We start from the raw sequence: 18,028 nt of genomic DNA, 5'->3' as shown, positions 1-18,028 counted from the left end.
CTTCTCACTCAGTCTTGGGAAAGTGTACATAAATAAAAGAAATGCTCACATGAAATTTTGCCTTAAGAAATAGCAAATCCTTCATATACTTTCAACATTTGTGAACATTAATATGTGTTTTGCCAATTTTTCTGTTAATTTGACACATTTGCAATTCTTTCTTTCAGGCAAATCCTCCTCCTGTACTGGTCAACACAGATAGCGTAGAAACTCCGACTTATGTAAGTTCCATTTTCTCCTCATATTTAAATAATATATTTAAATGATTTTTGCCTTTCCTTTTTTTCCCACCCCCCTTAATCAGAATTGTGGTACTCAGTCACTTAGCTATAGTTGTTTTTTGTAATTTGGGCCACACCTGGCTGTGCTCAGGGATCACTCCTAGCTGGGTTGTGGGACCCTAGGTGATCAAACTGGGTTGGCTGCATGCAAAGCATACACCTTATCTGCTACACCATCTCTCCAACCCTACTTAGCTCTTAAGTGTTATAATGTCTATTTGAATTACTATTTTTTAGATTCTTTTAATATCGACCCATAGTCGAAATAGGTTTAGGGTTTTGAAGAACCACCTTTTTTCCAAAAAAACTATCATTTTATATCCCCACCACCTGTTGTAAGAGGTTACAACTTCTCCACACCCTCACCAATCTTGTTATTCCTCATCCACAATATTTTGACTTTTTAAAAAATTACAGTCAAGCTAATAGGCATGAAATGCTACTTCATTATGACGTCAGTTTGCATTACTTAGTAACTAATGACATCGAGCACCTTCTCTGTAGTGTCTATTACTGATTCCGTGCTAGTGTCTTCGAGATGTGGCGATGCCTGGGAACCTCCAGACTGCACTTGGCAATCTCAGGGCCCCGTAGTCTGAGACTTCGAGCCAGGGTCAGCTGCACGCTTGGCCTCTTCCCTGGCTACTAAACTCTCACCTAGCACCATCTTTGCCCATTTTTAATTGACTTCTCTTTTCTTTTTATTAGTAATTTGTAGGAATCCTTTATGCAATTTCAGTGTCTTCAGATAATCTAGGTACTCTAGTTACTTTAGATATCTTTATATAAATATAAAAATACATACATACTAGAGCTGGAACAGTAGATAGAGCACTTGCCTTGCACAGGGCCAACCCAGGTTTGATCCCCAGTACTCCTTATGGTCCCCTGGCCCTCTCCAGGAGTGATCCCTGAGTCAGAGCTAGAAGTAATCCCTGACAACAACTGGATGTGGCTCAAAATTCCCCAAAAAGCAATCCTGTACATCCTTGTCAGATAGATGACTTATTAAAAATTTCCCCCTTTCTTATTGTTGCCTTTTATTGCATTGACATAAATCTTTCCACTTGGATGTGACTTTGATATATCAAAGAAACCTCGCTTCACATCAGGTCAAAAGACTTACACTTAAGTTTTATAGTTTTAGCTCTTGCATTTGAGTGTTTTGTTCTTTTTTGAGTTAATTTTATATATTGTATGAAGGAAAACCCAAACTTTATTCCTTTGCATGTGGTTGTCCAGTTGTCCCATTCCCTTTTGATGAAAAGGCATTTATTTATAGACCCGAGAGATTGTACAGGCACTTGCGTGAACACTACCAGGAGTGACTTCTGAGAGTAGAGCCAGGAGTAAGCCCTGATTTGCTGCTGGCTGTGGCCCAAACAGCCCCCAACCCCCTCAAAAAAACTTATTTCCACACTGAATGGTATTGGCATTCTTACAGAAAATTAAGTATTTATAAACTTGTGTTTTATTGGTTACCTGTGCAGTTATTTTTTTGCGCTCATTATACATCCTCTGAGGTCCTTATCAGCAAGGTTACATAACTAGTTGGTGCTGGTTAAATTTCCCAGGCTGTTCTCCCTGTAACTCACTGGTGGTTCTCTGCGCTGTCGGCCCGTTGTGACAGCTGCAGTCTGGGAGGTGGATCTCTCCAGTTCAGTTTCAGCTGCCTCATCACACTCTGAGCTCTGTGGGCATTGAGCTGGGGGGGTGCCCTTTTCCCTCCCTGTTGAAGCTGTCCTGACCATATTTGCTTTTGCTAACTAGTTGCTTAGAGTCTCATGTTCTGGACCCAAGCTTTTGGTGTCCTTTACCTTTCTACTATCCCTGCAGTAGTTTTGATTCCTTACTACCACCACTACTCTGTGTGTTCTTGTATGAATGGGTGACTGGAGCTAGGCTGTCCACTGTTTGTTCCCTGAAAGATAGGAAGAAGTGAAGGATCCTGCAGCCACCCTAGATGGCTGTAGTATTCCTGAGCTGGTGGCAGGGAGATATGGCAGCACCTGAGGGCAGGGTCCGAGGTAGGACTCATACAACCAAAGACTAGACAGAGCAGGGCTCCCAGCCTATTTTGTAGTTTTCATTGTATGACTTCCACTTCTTTCTTCCCTTCCCTTCCCTTCCCTTCCCTCCCCTCCGTTGTGTTGATTGGGTATCATACCCGGCTGCCAGTGGTATTTATGAGTGCTCACACACGAACTCACTGGTAGTTGCAGTTCTGGCTGGAGTGCTCACACATAGTGGAGCCTGTCTACTTAATAGTGTTGTTGACACTTGACTTTGTCAGAGATGGCAGAGTACTGGGGGTTCCAGACAGCAAAGCCACCGGGACCGTGCTTTGTGCATATGGATATCTCCAGGGATTGAACTTGTCACATATGTTTATTAGACAGATACTTCAGCCATTTATTTTCAAGTATTTTATTTTTTGATGCTGTTATAAATGAAATTGGTAGCATGGGCTTCATATTGCTTAGGATATGGTACTTTTACTGATTTTCAGATACTGATCTTCTGCCCTGCAACTTCACTGAGCACATTTATTAACTCTAATAGTTTGTGTGCCTAGATTCCTTTGGATTTTCTACATAATATTATGTCATCTGCAAATAAAAATAGTATTCTTCTTTTCAATCAGAAAACCTTTTGTTTCTTGACTAATTACCCTCATTAGCTCCTCTGCTTAAGAATACAGTGTGTAATTGAAGTAGCAAGAAAAAAAAATGCCTATTTTGTACGTGAATTTGGGAGAAGGCTTTCAGTCTGTTAACATTATTTTGTATTATACTTTATATTTAGTATTTAGTCATATTATAACTTCATTGGCCCAGGATTGTTCTCCATGCATTTTATTCTTTTCCTAAATAGAAAAAAATACTGAAGGAAAGAAAAATTAATAACTAAAATTCTAGATTTCTTTTTGACTCCAGTAATGAGATGAAAATCAAGTAATTTATTTCATTAATTTCTATTTTTATTTTTGTCTTTATTTTCTAAAGAAATTTTAACTCTGAAAATTAAAATTAGAAGAAATGTACTTAAATTAATTTAGTTCTCTTACATTATAAAAGCTTCAGTTTTTCATATGAAGGATAAATGGGAACAGCAGTCTTTTTTTTTTTTTTCTTTTTGGGTCACACCCGGCAGTGCTCAGGGGTTACTCCTGGCTCTGCACTCAGGAATCAGTCCTGGCGGTGTCTGGGGGACCATATGGGATGCCAGGAATCGAACCCGGGTCAGCCACATGCAAGGCAGATGCCCTACCCACTGTGCCATCACTCCAGCCCCATGAAAACAGCAGTCTTTTACAGTAATCAAAATTGTATTGAGTATTTAGGAAAACCTTTTAGTAAATTGAGATTAATGCTTTTAATTTAGTACATTTATTTTTCATTAAGATCTCACTACATTTTTATTTTCAGAATTCTCATTTAAGATGGTATAGACTTGAGTGTTTTTACTTGTCTCAAATTATGAACCAAATACGAGCCATGAATCATATAAATGTTGATAGATAAATCCTAAATATCTGCATACTACTCTATATTTAGAAAGGTATTGCTGAATTAGAACTAAAAAAAAGGAAGTTAGTGAATTGTCTCTTTATATTCCTGTGGACAAGACTTATATTTCTTATATATTATAGTTTACGTGTCCTGTTTGAATATATTAGTATTGGCTCATTAGGAAATGAAGGTCTTTGGGGAGTTGGAGAGTCCAGTTGCTAAGACACTGGCCTTGCGTGCAATAGACCAGGCCCAGCATCACATGCAGTGCCCCAGGCATCACCACAGCATCCCTGAACACAGAGCCAGGAGCAAGCCTGAGTACCCCTCAGTGTGGTCCCCAAAGCAAACCAAACAAACAATAAGAGGGTGACGGGATATACTTTTCTTTTTCTTTCTAGTGTGTATGTGTTCCTAATTAAATTACATTTTTTTAAAACTTAGGCCACTGAGAAGCTAAACAGTGAACGTTATTCCCAAATACTTGGAACAAGTACTTGGAAGTATTAGCTTATTCCATAGCAACAACAACAAAAAAATGAAATACCCAGAGACAGCTTAACAAAAAATATAGTCTGTACTATGAACACCTTAAAACTTCATTGATCATGTAAAAGAATACTCGAGTAAGTAAAGAACTGATCTGTGCTAAGCAGGAAGATAATGAACAGATCATAATTTTCACGGATAAATCTGTAACATTGACATTATATCATGTCTTACCCCACGGGAGAGAGAAATGTGTGTTTGAAGTGGGTTTGGGGAGGAATAGATAAAAGATAGAAGAGGATGAGTGCAAAAAAAAAAGGATGAATGCATTGTGTTTTGGAGAGATGAAGATAAACTTGGTCATTCATCCAGAGCTCCGTTATCCAAATAGTAGCCACTAGCCACATGGTGGTAATTAAATTTAAACTGACTGATATTCAGTAAAATATATAAGATTTAGTTTCTCAGTGATATGGGCCATATTTCAAGTGCTCCATAACCGTTTGTGAGTGATAACTCCTATATTGGACAAGTCCGATTATACAGCAGATTACAGAACACAGAGTTCTGTTGGACAGTGTTGTTATAGAAAACAAATACTCAAATATTGCCAGTAAAATTTAAAATAAAAGTAGTTATGGGAGTTTTCCTTTCCAAATAATAAAACAGAAACCATCATTAATTAAAGAAGCATAGTTCTGGTTAAAAACTAAACAAATTAATAGAATACTATTTACCTTTGATATGTATATGTTGTAAAGTTGGGGTTTTTTTTCTGGTCTGATTTGATAGAATAGTTGTTCTTAGTTTGGGGAGGCACCCCACAAATACTAAGATTATATATTCATAATTTTATACCCATACATATATATATCATATCAGAAAAAAATTTCTCCCTGTTCTTTAATTCTTTGGAATTTTTGCTTTTTATCTAAATTAATGCCATAACTTCTTTGCCAGTTTACCTTTTCTCTGTCACTGTCACTGTCATCCCATTGCTCATCGATTTGTTCGAGTGGGCACCAGTAACGTCTCTCATTGAGAGACTTATTGTTACTGTTTTTGGCATATCCAATACGCACGGGTAGCTTGCCAGCTTCTGCCATGCGGGCTCCATACTCTCGGTAGCTGGCCGGGCTCTCCAAAAGGGGCGGAAGAATGGAACATGGGTCGGCCGCGTGAAAGGCGAAAGCCCAACCGCTGTGGTATTGCTCCAGCCCTTTTCTCTAGTTTCTATTTCTATTCTATACTATCATAGTTCCTGAAAACCTAATAAATCTTGTTGCTAAAAGAAAATTTCAGGAACTCCCTATTTCTCATTTCTTAAGGAAGTGTTCAAGCTACTTCATATTCAGGCTTCATGGTCATGCTCATTTGATTCCCAGTACCACATTTAGTCACCCAAGCACTGCCAGGAGTTACTCCTGAGCACTGCTGGGTGTGGCTCAAAAATTTAAAAACCTAAGCAAATCATCCTATATATGAAAGCAGAGCTCTAGTAGAATAATTACTAATATCAAGACTACTTTGCGACATGGGGCTGGAGTGATAGCACAGCAGGTAGGGCGTTTGCCTTGCACTTGGCCGACCCACATTCAATTCCCAGCATCTCATATGGTCCCCTGAGCACTACCAGGGGTGATTCCTCAGTGTAGAGCTAGGAGTGACCCCTGTGCATCACTGGGTGTGACCCAAAAAGTAAAAAAAAAAAAAAAAAGACTACTTTGCTACAGAGTTATAAGGCTGCAGCAATTCTAGAAAAGATATATATAAATATAATACAAACAACCTTTAGAATAAGAAAAATGACATAGCCACATATAGGGGCTTTATTTTTAATCATAAAAAAGAGCTTCAGTTAAGTGGGCAGTCATACATATGTATAACCCTCCTGCACAATGCATATGCATTCTAAATGCTGGGTTTGAGTGCATTTTAGTCATAAGAATTAGAAACTAAAGTCTAGTGGTGATGGTTTTGTTAACTTCAGAATAGATTTCATTATTCCCATTATTGATTATTCTATTGCTATAGTTTAATGACTTCAAAATATAGTGACTTGTAAAAACAACTCATTAAATCTCATGATTTCAGTTTAATGCAGTGGTTCTGCATATGGTTTTGGCCAGTCACTGAAATGGCCGGAAAATCCGGACTAGCCTTTGCGGGCAGTTGGTGCTGACGGCTGGTTATGAGAACAGCCGGGACATTTGGCTAGGGGCCTTGATGCTCCTCTGTGTGATTCTCCTTGTGGCTGTTGGAGCTTGCTCATGTTATTTTAGCTGCTGGATTCTGAAAAAGCGCATTCTAAGATGTAGGCATTCACTATTAAAGCCACTAACTTCAGAGCTTCTGCAGCGTCACCTGTGCCCCTCTTCTCACCAGAGCTCCTCTGGAGCTGCCTGGGTCTAAAGAGGCGAGACAGAGGACATCTCTGGAGGGTGCAGTGGTTCCCTCACAGTGTGGAAGAGCCTGGGAGAGAGAGCGGACAGGGTGGAGTTTATTGCCAGCCCCTTTTTACTTAAAAGTATTTGCTTGGTTTCAATATCAGAAATATTAAAGCAGTCACTTGAGCCCGTCATTCTGACTCCCGTAACTGCTTTCCCATCACTGTGTCTTAGACCCTCACTGTGGGAATTACTTCTTTCAGGAGAGAATAGGAAATAAATTGGAAAGAATGAGAAAAAAGTGCTTGGTCTCTAAATTATTTTCAAAAACTTGAATGGTGGATCAAATTTCCATGAATTACATTAGAGAGCTTCCTAATAGGGTGAGGGTTAAATCCCCAGCACCATATGGTCCGGTGAGCACAGAACCTAGGGATAGCCTTTATTTTTTTTTTTATTTTTTTTAAATTTATTTATTTTTAATTAGAGAATCACCGTGAGGGTACAGTTACAGATTTATACACTTTTGTGCTTATACTTCCCTCATACAAAGTTTGGAACCCATCCCTTCACCAGTGCCCATTCTCCACCACCCGTAAACCCAGTGTCCCTCCCACCCTCCCCAATCCCATCTCCCCCCCACCCCACCCTGCCACTGTGGCAAGGCATTCCCTTCTGTTTTCTCTCTCTAATTAGCTGTTGTGGTTTGCAATAAAGGTGTTGAGTGGCCGCTGTGCTCAGTCTCTAGCCCTCATTCAGCCCGCAACTCCCTTCCCCCACATGGCCTTCGACTACAATGTAGTTGGTGATCGCTTCTCTGAGTTGACCTTTCCCCGGAACGTGAGGCCAGCCTCGAAGCCATGGAGTCAACCTCCTGGTACTTATTTCTACAGTTCTTGAGTGTTAGTCTCCCACTCTGTTATTCTATATACCATAGATGAGTGCAATCTTTCTATGTCTGTCTCTCTCTTTCTGACTCATTTCACTCAGCATGAAACTTTTCATGCCCATCCACTTGACTACAAAATTCTTGACCTCCTTTTTTCTAACAGCTGCATAGTATTCCATTGTATAGATGTACCAAAGTTTCCTCAACCAGTCATCCGTTCTGGGGCATTCGGGTTTTTTCCAGATTCTGGCTATTGTAAACAGTGCTGCGATGAACATACATGTGCAGATGTTGTTTCGATTGTACTTTTTTGCCTCTCTGGGATATATTCCCAGCAGTGGTATTGCTGGGTCAAATGGGAATTCAATATCTAATTTTTTGAGAGTCGTCCAAATTGTTTTCCAGAAGGGCTGAACCAGTCGGCATTCCCACCAGCAGTGTAGAAGGGTCCCTTTCTCCCCACATCCTCTCCAACAGCGGTTGCTTTTGTTCTTTTGGATGTGTGCTAGTCTCTGTGGTGTGAGGTGGTATCTCAAAGTTGTTTTGATCTGCATCTCTCTGATGATTAGTGATGCAGAGCACTTTTTCATGTGCCTTTTGGCCATTCGTATTTCTTCCTTGGTAAAGTTTCTGTTCATTTCTTCGCCCCATTTTTTGATGGGGTTGGATGTTTTCTTCTTGTAGAGTTCAACCAGTGCTTTATATACCATTGATATCAACCCCTTATCTGATGGGTATTGTGTAAATATCCTTTCCCATTCTGTGGATAGTCTTTGGATTCTGGTCACTGTATCTCTTGCGGTGCAGAAGCTTTTTAGTTTAATGTAGTCCCATTTGTTGATCTCTGTTTTTACTAGATTGCTTAGTTCCGTGTCACCTTTGAAGATACCTTTATCTTCAATATCGTGGAGGGTTTCGCCGACCTTGTCTTCAATGTACCTTATGGTTTGTGGTCTAATGTTGAGGTCTTTAATCCATTTTGATCTGACTTTTGTGCATGGTGTCAGGTCAAGGTCTAAACCCATTTTTTTGCATGTGGTTGTCCAGTTGTGCCAGCACCATTTGTTAAAGAGGCTTTCCTTGCTCCACTTCGCATCTCTTGCTCCCTTATCAAAGATTAGATGGTCATACATTTGGGGTTGTGTGTAGGGATATTCCACCCTGTTCCATTGGTCTACGGCTCTGCCTTTGTTCCAGTACCATGCTGTTTTAATTGTTACTGCTTTGTAGTAAAGTTTGAGGTTGGGGAGGGTGATGCCTCCCATCATCTTTTTCCTAGGGATAGCCTTTAGCACCCACAGTTGTGACCCCAAAACATAAAAATTAAAATCTGTAAAACACATTGGAATGATTTGACAGAGGACAATATTAATCTGAGCAATTAGGTAGAGTACATTGGTAGTTGTTTGATACTATTGGCAAGTTTTGGGGCCAGGGTGATAGAAATGAGAATAAAGATAATGATATTCATTTAAGAAAATGTTCATTTAACATATATGTTCATATAATAGTTCATTTAAGAAAAAAATGAACTATTCAAATTAATTCTTAAGAACTGGCAACTGACTAGATATATGTTTAACCAACCAGGAAACTCTTATTCCAGTGCCTTTTGAAGGAATAATCAATTCAGACATAGTGACTGGTTCAGGAAGCAGTAAGCCAGTACTCTAGGAAATAGTGCTCTCATGTTCTTAAAATATCCCTCTTTTCTGTACAGTCACAAGCGGTTTGCTGTGAGGGTGGGATGAGAGTGTAAGGGGACTCAAAGCAGTGTTCAGGAGGTCGGGCACATGCACCGCCTAACTCAGCCAGACTGGTTCAGTGCTAGCACCTGCGTTCTGCCCTGCAGTGCCAGAGGCCACGAGGGCCACCTGGGTGGTATTTAATGGCCTCCCGGACTACACAATGCAGAGTTCTGTGGGACCATGTTGTGCTAGGATTTGCACGTGATGCCTGACTGCCAAGCCCCAAGAAGGAGTGTTCTCATTCTCCTGTAAGATCAGGGAAGTATGCTTTTAGAAAAGGTGGGTTGCAGACTGGTTTAAGAAGTTCTCTTATAGGCTGTTCCCCTGAGGTTCTCACATGTATATATGCACACTCACATGCACATGTTCACATACACGCACATTCGAGAGCAGTTTTCCCTAGCATCACCTGCTCTCCCCCACCTCATCCCACCCCACGCAGCAGTGCCAGATATATCCCTGGTATGCCCTAAACACTGCAGCACCTGGCAGGAGCCCTGAACCTTAGACGCATAGCCTGCGGGTATCACTGGGGGCAGACCCTGAGTGCCACTAGAGGTGGCCCCTATTAAAAATGGAGTGATATAATTTGGTTACTGTCATATTTAAAAGGTTTTTAATAAGCCATGCAAAAATTATCTTGGCATTTCAAGTGTTATACTCTAAAATGTTTATGCTTTTTCCCCCATTAGGTTAATGGCACGGATGCAGATTATGAATATGAAGAAATCACACTTGAAAGGGTAAAAACAATTATCTTAAGTTTTTTATGCATAAATCTGTTCCTTAAAGAACTTTTAATTAAACTACTCATTCATGCAGAATCTAAAGAGAAGCTCTTCTAAAAACAGTATCATGTAATATTAAATTTTTTAATTAACCCATCATAAAATTAGTCATCATATTTAGAGAAACTCTTGCTTTTCTGAATCCTTTTAAAAATAATTTTGGATTGGGGCTGGAGTGATAGCACAGCAGGTAGGGTGTTTGCCTTGCACACGGCCGACCCAGGTTCAATTCCAAGCATCCCATATAGTCCCCTGAGCACTGCCAGGAGAAATTCCTGAGTACAAAGCCAGGAATAACCTCTGTGCATCACCAGGTGTGACCCAAAAATCAAAATAATAATAATAATAATAATCCTGTCACTGTCATCGTGTTGCTCATCGATTTGTTCGAGCGGGCACCAGTAACGTCTCTTATTGAGAGACTTATTGTTACTGTTTTTGGTATATCCAATATGCACGGGTAGCTTGCCAGCCTCTGCCATACGGGCTCCATATTCTCAGTAGCTTGCCAGGCTCTCCGAGAGGGGTGGAGGAATCGAACACAGGTTGGCCGCATGAAAGGCAAAAGCCCAACCGCTATGCTATCGCTCCAGCCCAATAATAATAATAATAATAATAATAATTTTAGATTTACATAAAAATATTATTCTGTACTCATTTTTACTTATTTTAGCATTTTATATACTAAAATACATTTTCAACTAATAGAACAATATTGATTCATTTTTATTAATTGAAGTCTATACTTTATGTCGATTTTTTTTCTTTTCCAAGATCCCATCCAAGATGTTACGTTTACTTACCATGTCTCCTTAGGTTTCTGTGGTCTACGATAATTCTCTGATTTTGTCTTTTAATTTTCTTATTTTTATGTAAAACATTTATTTTAAGTAAGTAGTATTCTAGTACCATGATCATTGCATCAGTTTTATTTATTAACATAATGAATGTGACCTTATCAAACATTTGCTGTCATGTACTTCCCAGTCAGAAAATAAATTAAGGCTATAATTCAGACATTTTCTTAACATATTTTCTCCTTAAGACTAATTGCATTCTGGGGCCAGGCATACAACAGGTAGGGCGTTTGCCTTGTACATGCCAACCGATGTTCGATCCCTGGCATCCCATGTGGTCTTCCAAGCACCACCAGGAGTAATTTCTAAGTGCGGAGTCAGAAGTAACCCCTGAGCATTGCCCAGTGCAGAAAGCTCCCCCCCCTCCAAAAAAAAAAAAAGCTGTGTTCTGTTGATGCTGGTTTTAGTCATGTCACCTTGTCTGATCAACATTAGGGGGAAATGAAGTATGTAGATTTCCTTATTAGAATGTTTGTATATTGAAAACTAAAATCTGAGAGAATCACATTTGCTTACTTTTGAAACTAGGATGGCCTGTGCATGAAAATAGTCCTGTTAAGGTATTTGACTTATAAAGTTGGTTTTGCTAGAAAACGAGCTCAAAATATTAAATTCTCTGTTTGGCATCTTGGTATTAAACGTGCCTTTCTGGGCCAGGGAGTTCGCTCAAGTACTAGAGTACATGCTGGCAGGGCCCTGAGCTCAGGCTCCTGAGCACACGTGAGTGGGTGCCCTACCTTCCCCGTTCCCAGCCACACTGATGGCCAAATCAGGTAAAGGCAGCACCACCCCTAACACCTTAATCCTTTTAAGGCTGAAACAACATGTTGGTTTTACCTGAGAAATAATAATAGCAGAAAACTTTGGTTTTCGTGTCTCATTAAGCACTTGCTATATTAAACGTGTGTGGAGTGCTATCTGAAAGAAATAGATATCTAACAGCAGTACCTCTGCAGAGGGGTGAGTAAGCTAAGGACAAATTATGTATACTTTTGAATAAAGTCCTCCGTGGTGATCTTCATTGCCTCCAAATTCCTCATAGAGAAAAGGAGCTTTCCTCTGTTTCTTAATTTAAGAATTTTTTTTTATACTTTTCACACATGTTCTTTTATGCATATGTTCCCTGTGCTAGAACTATTTCTAGGTCCTATAATGGTAATGACGGGAACCTGGCAATTAAACTAATTCTTACCCAGTCTTAAATTTTTCACCCTCTGTCCCCAGGGAAATTCAGGGCTTGGTTTCAGCATTGCAGGAGGTATGGACAACCCACACATTGGAGATGACACAAGTATATTCATTACCAAAATTATTGCAGGAGGAGCAGCTGCCCAAGATGGAAGACTGCGGTATGTTTGACACTTTACATTGTGATATACAATCTGCTTTCATATATTTCTCTTGAGTCATAAATAAGAAGCACTGTCATAATTGGGACTGGAGAGAGAGTACAGCAAGCAGAGTGCTTGCCATGCATATAACCAACCTAGATTCTATCCCCTGCAAACCATGTATGGTCCCCTAGCCCTCCCATCAGTGACCCCTGAAAGCAGAGCCAAGAGTAAGCCCTGAGCACAGCCCCCTGCCACATACCTCCTCCCACATACCCCCCCACACACACGCACGCAAAAAAAAAAAAGAAGCACTCATAATAATATAAGACAGATGTTCCAACAACAAATTACTAATGTGATCATTGTACCCTGAGCATTGTTTAACTGTTTATTTGGGAATTCAGTTTTATTTTAGTCTAACACTGAATGGGCTGGAGCAATAGCGCAATAGGTAGGGCTTTGCCTTGCACGCAGGCGACCCGGGTTCGATTCCTCGACCCTCTCAGAGTGCTCGGCAAGCTACCGAGAGTATCTCGCCGCCACAGTCTCACAATGGAGACATTACTGGTGCCCGCTCAAGCAAATCCATGAGCAAGGGATGACAGTGATACATTGATACAGTGAACACTGAATAATACATTTGATGGGTCAAATATGAGCACATTTTTTAGGAGCCATAGATTTCCCTTTGTATTTTGAAGTACATTCACTAAATATTTTCACTTTCATTTTTTCTCGTCTGGAAAAAAATATACATCAGTTTATTTAAGATACAGGGATCATATGAGTTTCTCTGTCATATCACAAAGTAAAGTTTGTGAAAATTTTAATATATTTTTTTTACCTTTTTTTAATGATATCTTAATAGATGAAAGTAACATTGGTTTTCTTTAAATTTAATGTTCTATTTCAAAAAGAGTCTTTGGCATATACTACGTTGTTTCTTTAGACTGTAGACTATGACACTTCCTTTTTTTGTTTGTTTTGGTTTTTGTTTCTTTTATTTTTGGGAGGGAGGGCACTTTCAGTGATGCTCAGGGGTTACCCCTGGCTCTGCACTCAGGAATCACTCCTGGTAGTATGGGGTACCATGTGGGATGCCCGAGTTAGAGCCCAGGTCAGCTGCATGCAAGGCAAGTGCCTTACCTGTAGTATTATCTCTTTGGCCCCAAAGACACTTTTCTTATTCCCTTCTTTGCTGTTTTTTTAAGTATACTGACTGTCTGAAGCTTTAGGACAGGATTTAATATGGGCTGTTTAAAAATAGAATCTATTTTAAGGCCATTAAATCTTACGTTAACAATTCAGTCTCTAACAGTTAGAACTTCCTGGATATGACTTGTATATTCATATATTCTTTATAAATTAATAGCTTGAACATTCATATAAGTATAGATGTTTACTTCCTGATTCAGTTACTGCACATTTTTATGTGCTTCTTATGTGAAAATTATTTTATTTCAGTGAAGAACATATTTATAGTACTATTTCAAAGTTATCACTATATTTGGAAATGCAGTTTCTTTCCTTAATAGGACATCAGTTAGATATAGACACAGATCAGGTACTCCTTCCCTGCTCAATATGAGGTGACAGTGTTTTTGTATGGTTTGGTTTTTTATCATTTGTTTTAGTATTTGTCTTTTAATGAATGAAGAAAGGTATTATATGTGTGTGTGTGTGTGTGTGTATGTGTGTGTATGTATATATATATAAAAGAAACCCTTAAATTAAGTGGTACAACCCTTAGCTTCAAATAATTTCAGGAAATAATTTTATTTTAGAAATCCAGTATCCTGTGCACGCAGTCTACCTGGATTCAGTTCCCAGCACAGTATACTAGGGTTCAATCCTGAGCACTGGCCCAGGAGTAGCCTTTAAGCACTGCTGGGTGTGACCCAAACCCTCACCCTCCCTTCCCAGATTTTTTTTAAATTATAATATCTAGATTAGAAAAAAAATAATGTTTGGCTGAATTTCTGAGTTAATTGAAGTTTTGCCACTTACTGTACTTCTATCACTTTTGTGTCCTCAAAACTAGTCTGATATTCAGTTTCTTGGTATCACATTTCAGACAGTCATCTGAAAGTTTCCTTGGGGAAATTATTAAAGCTCTTTGTTCTTCAGTTTCACCATCTTGAGAATATGAATATAAATAGGTATCTACCTTATAAGTTTTTATAAGAATTAAAATACTAAAAGAAATATATGACATAAGGTTTGTGATACTTTACGTTTTCAAGTATCTTATCACACATAATAAAGATACAGATTATAACAGTATTTTTCTATAATAATCTGTTACACTGTTTCTTTTGCTGCCCCTTGGAAATGTTTGTATTTCTGATATTTAATACAATGGAATTTATCATAGTTTCTTCATTTGTATTATCTCTGATAAATATTTCTGTCAACTTAAAAGTGAAAAGGATGGGCCAGGGAAGTAGCCAGAAGGACTAGAGTGTGCCCTGTGTGCTGGAGGGCCTGAGTCCAATACCAGCGTAATCTGACACTCCCCAGCAGTGCTAGTGTGACCCTGGTGACCCCCAGCACATCACCAGGAGTGACCCCAGGCTCCTCCCCCCTCCCCCCAGGAAATCTCCCAGAACATGAAAATGAGAAGGAAATTGTCAAATTGAAAATTTATTAAACTTTTAATTTTTCCCCCCAGGGTAAATGACTGTATATTGCGAGTAAATGAAGTAGATGTCCGTGATGTAACACATAGCAAAGCAGTTGAAGCATTGAAAGAAGCAGGCTCCATTGTACGTTTATATGTGAAAAGGCGGAAACCAGTATCAGAAAAAATAATGGAAATAAAGCTTGTTAAAGGTCCTAAAGGTATGAGATCATTCAAACTAAGACACTTCATTTACTAAGAGATCTCTGTGGTAGATGTTAACTGTGAAATTAACAAGGCTGATACACTGAAGAACTTACCTGAGTTTTCACAAGGTCTCTTATCTCTACTGCTTTTTGTCTCAAGTAGAATATTCTGCTTCAGTATTTCACAGTCATATCTAAAGCTTCCATCAACTTGTGATGATTAAGTTAGGAGAAAGTAAGCATCATTAGCATTTCTGATTGTGATACGGACTGTTAAATATGATTTCTGAATTTTGGAAACTTCAGTGAGATTGAGGAAAAAATAGAAATAACTTATTCTGATTCCTTGCTTCATGGAAGAGATTCCAACAAAAAATTTTAAAAGAAGAGAGAGCTCAAATTAGTCTTGGTATGCAAGCTATGGGATTTATGATTTGCTGCAATTACTTTTTAAAATTAATTTGTCTTGCATCTGTTAAATCACTCGCAGGACCAGAGAAATAGTACAGTGGGTAGGGCCCTTTCCTTGCACACAGCCAACTCAGTGTCTATCCCAGGCCCCAGTCCCACCAGGAGTGATCCCTGAGTGTGGAGCCAGGAGTAAGTCCTGAGCACTGCTCATGTGGTCACCCCAAAAAAAAGAGTGGGGAAGAGAAAATTATGTGCAACTTTTGCTGTGACCATGGCCGTGAATGAGCTTCCCCTCCCAGAGCCAGTGGGGCCTTCCTTTTCCACTACTCTCGTTAAGGGAGGTGAAACTTATATTTAGGCCGCAGTACTACTTTCTTGACCTTATCCCGTATAAGTCCCTCAGCCTCACACATTTTGCCAGAACCTTACGAAGGGGCCCTGACTTCCATCCTTTTTCAACAAGGTTGTTGATAAGTAATAACTAAATAAACAAGCAAATATTGGCAAAAGAACAAAATATTGCCAAAGCCTATTTATTCTGCCTATCACCTATAGTATTGTTTTTCCTCATTGTTTTAATCTATTGAAGGCATTAATAGGATGCACAGTTATGGGGACAAAGCGAAACATAATTTTACATTGTCTCTTTAAGGTAGCAAACGTGCATTTACAAAAAGATTTTAATAAGTAATCTAGGGTTATAGAGGATAGTATGGTGGGTCAGGTGCCTGCCTTGCGTGCAGCTGAAAGGGAGTCAGTCCCCAGCTCCAGACCAGGAGTCAGATCAGAGCTCTGAGCAAAATAAAAAAAGTTACCTGGAATGAGGAGAGGAGAGACATTTGTGACTCTTGAATTCCTGTATTTAAAATTGGTCCCTGGGTACAAAACAGGTAATTAAGGTATTAAGGTATTTACTTATTAAGAATAAGTAAATACATTTTTTCCTTTTAATTTTTGTAAAACTAATGTGATGAAATCATTACCTTCTAATTTCTGGACATAAGTGGACATTCATTGTGGAGATTCTAAAACCAGTGTTTCTAAACAGGTCTTGGGTTCAGCATTGCTGGAGGTGTTGGAAATCAACATATTCCTGGGGATAATAGCATCTATGTCACCAAAATAATTGAAGGAGGTGCAGCTCATAAAGATGGTAAACTTCAGATTGGAGATAAACTTTTAGCTGTAAGTCAAAGAAATCTGTTGTTTGGAAAGGAAATCATTTGGTACCTTTGTTTTTCTTACAGACCATGACATCTCTGTAGCTCTGTAGCACTGTAACACTGCCATCCCCTTGTTCATCAAGTCGCTAGAGCGGGCACCAGTAGTGTCTCCATTGTGAGACTTGTTGTTGCTGTTTTTGGCATATCGAATACTCCATGGGTATCTTGCCAGGCTCTGCCGTGCGGGTGCAATACTCTCAGTAGCTTGCCGGGCTCTCCGAGAGGGACGGAGAAATCGAACCCAGGTCGGCCACATGCAAGGCAAACACCCTACCCGCTGTGCTATAGCACTAGACCTCCTTAAGTCAAAACCTGAGGAAGATTTTTGCTGTCATCCTTATGTCCTTCTCTGCTACCACCATACCTCTCTTTCTTTTATTTTTTAAAATTTTCTTTCTCTTTTTATTAAATTAGGAATTTGGATGGCAAGAATTCTTTACTTATAATTCTGAGATTCCTAACATATGTTTAACCTTTTTATTTTGAATACAATGGAAATGGCTAAAAATCATTACCTAACCCAAAAGCTAATAGTAAGCAGTTTTTATTCCTCTGTTTTTAATAATTTTAATCTCATGCATATGTCTCAGTATAGTTTTATTTGTTTAAGGTTGTTATGTAATCTTTTATGTAATCTTTTAGTACATTTTATTTGTTTTAAAAATGTTTAAGGCTATTATATAATATTTTATTACATTTTTCTCTTACTTTGGTTTTATTGAGACAGTCTATTTTTGCCTAGAGCTAAAATTCTTTTGCCATCTATATGATATTCTAATTCTTGCCAGTACCAAAATTTATCAAAGCTAGTAGAAGAAAAGAAATGCTAAAGCTCAGAGCAGAAATTAGTGAAATAGAGGCTAGGGAAACCACAGGCAAGATCAACCAGCTGAACTGGCCAAGGAAAAATGAAGCAGATTTCTAAAAGAATGAATAAGACATGAAGGAATACTTTCGCTTCTGAATAAATGTGTCTTAACTCATCAGCTAACTTAGCTGACTCTATTCTACATGTTTTTGGTTTGGTTTTGTTTTTATTAATTGAATCACAGTGAGATACACAGTTACAAAGTTGTTCATGATTGAGTTTCAGTCATAAAATGTCCCAACATCGGTCTCTTCACCAGTGTACATTTCCCACCTCCAGTGTCCCCAGGTTCCCTGCAGCTCCTGCCCCCACCTCTGTGGCAGGCACTTTTCTTTTCCCTCTCCCTCTGTCCTTTCTCCTCCTCCTCTTCCCCCCACTTCGGGCTTTATGATTTGCAGTACAGATACTGAAAGGT

General features: G+C 39.1%; 1 protein-coding gene across 25 annotated transcripts in view; it reads left to right on the top strand.

The window, feature by feature from the left end:
- The window catches only part of DLG1 (discs large MAGUK scaffold protein 1), a 185,107-nt gene that overhangs the window by 104,435 nt on the left and 62,644 nt on the right, over positions 1–18,028 (top strand). For all 25 annotated transcript variants that reach the window (XM_055124442.1, XM_055124457.1, XM_055124456.1 and 22 more), the window contains 5 exons: positions 168–221; positions 9,999–10,049; positions 12,176–12,300; positions 14,957–15,126; positions 16,571–16,707. In XM_055124442.1, the coding sequence (XP_054980417.1) occupies positions 168–221; positions 9,999–10,049; positions 12,176–12,300; positions 14,957–15,126; positions 16,571–16,707 (537 nt within the window). The remainder of the gene's footprint in view (positions 1–167; positions 222–9,998; positions 10,050–12,175; positions 12,301–14,956; positions 15,127–16,570; positions 16,708–18,028) is intronic.

Source organism: Sorex araneus, chromosome 2 (assembly GCF_027595985.1).
Source record: "Sorex araneus isolate mSorAra2 chromosome 2, mSorAra2.pri, whole genome shotgun sequence".
Classification (NCBI taxonomy): Eukaryota; Metazoa; Chordata; class Mammalia; order Eulipotyphla; family Soricidae; genus Sorex; species Sorex araneus.
Note: the sequence above shows the minus strand (reverse complement) of the source record. Positions and strands in the feature narration are given on the sequence as shown.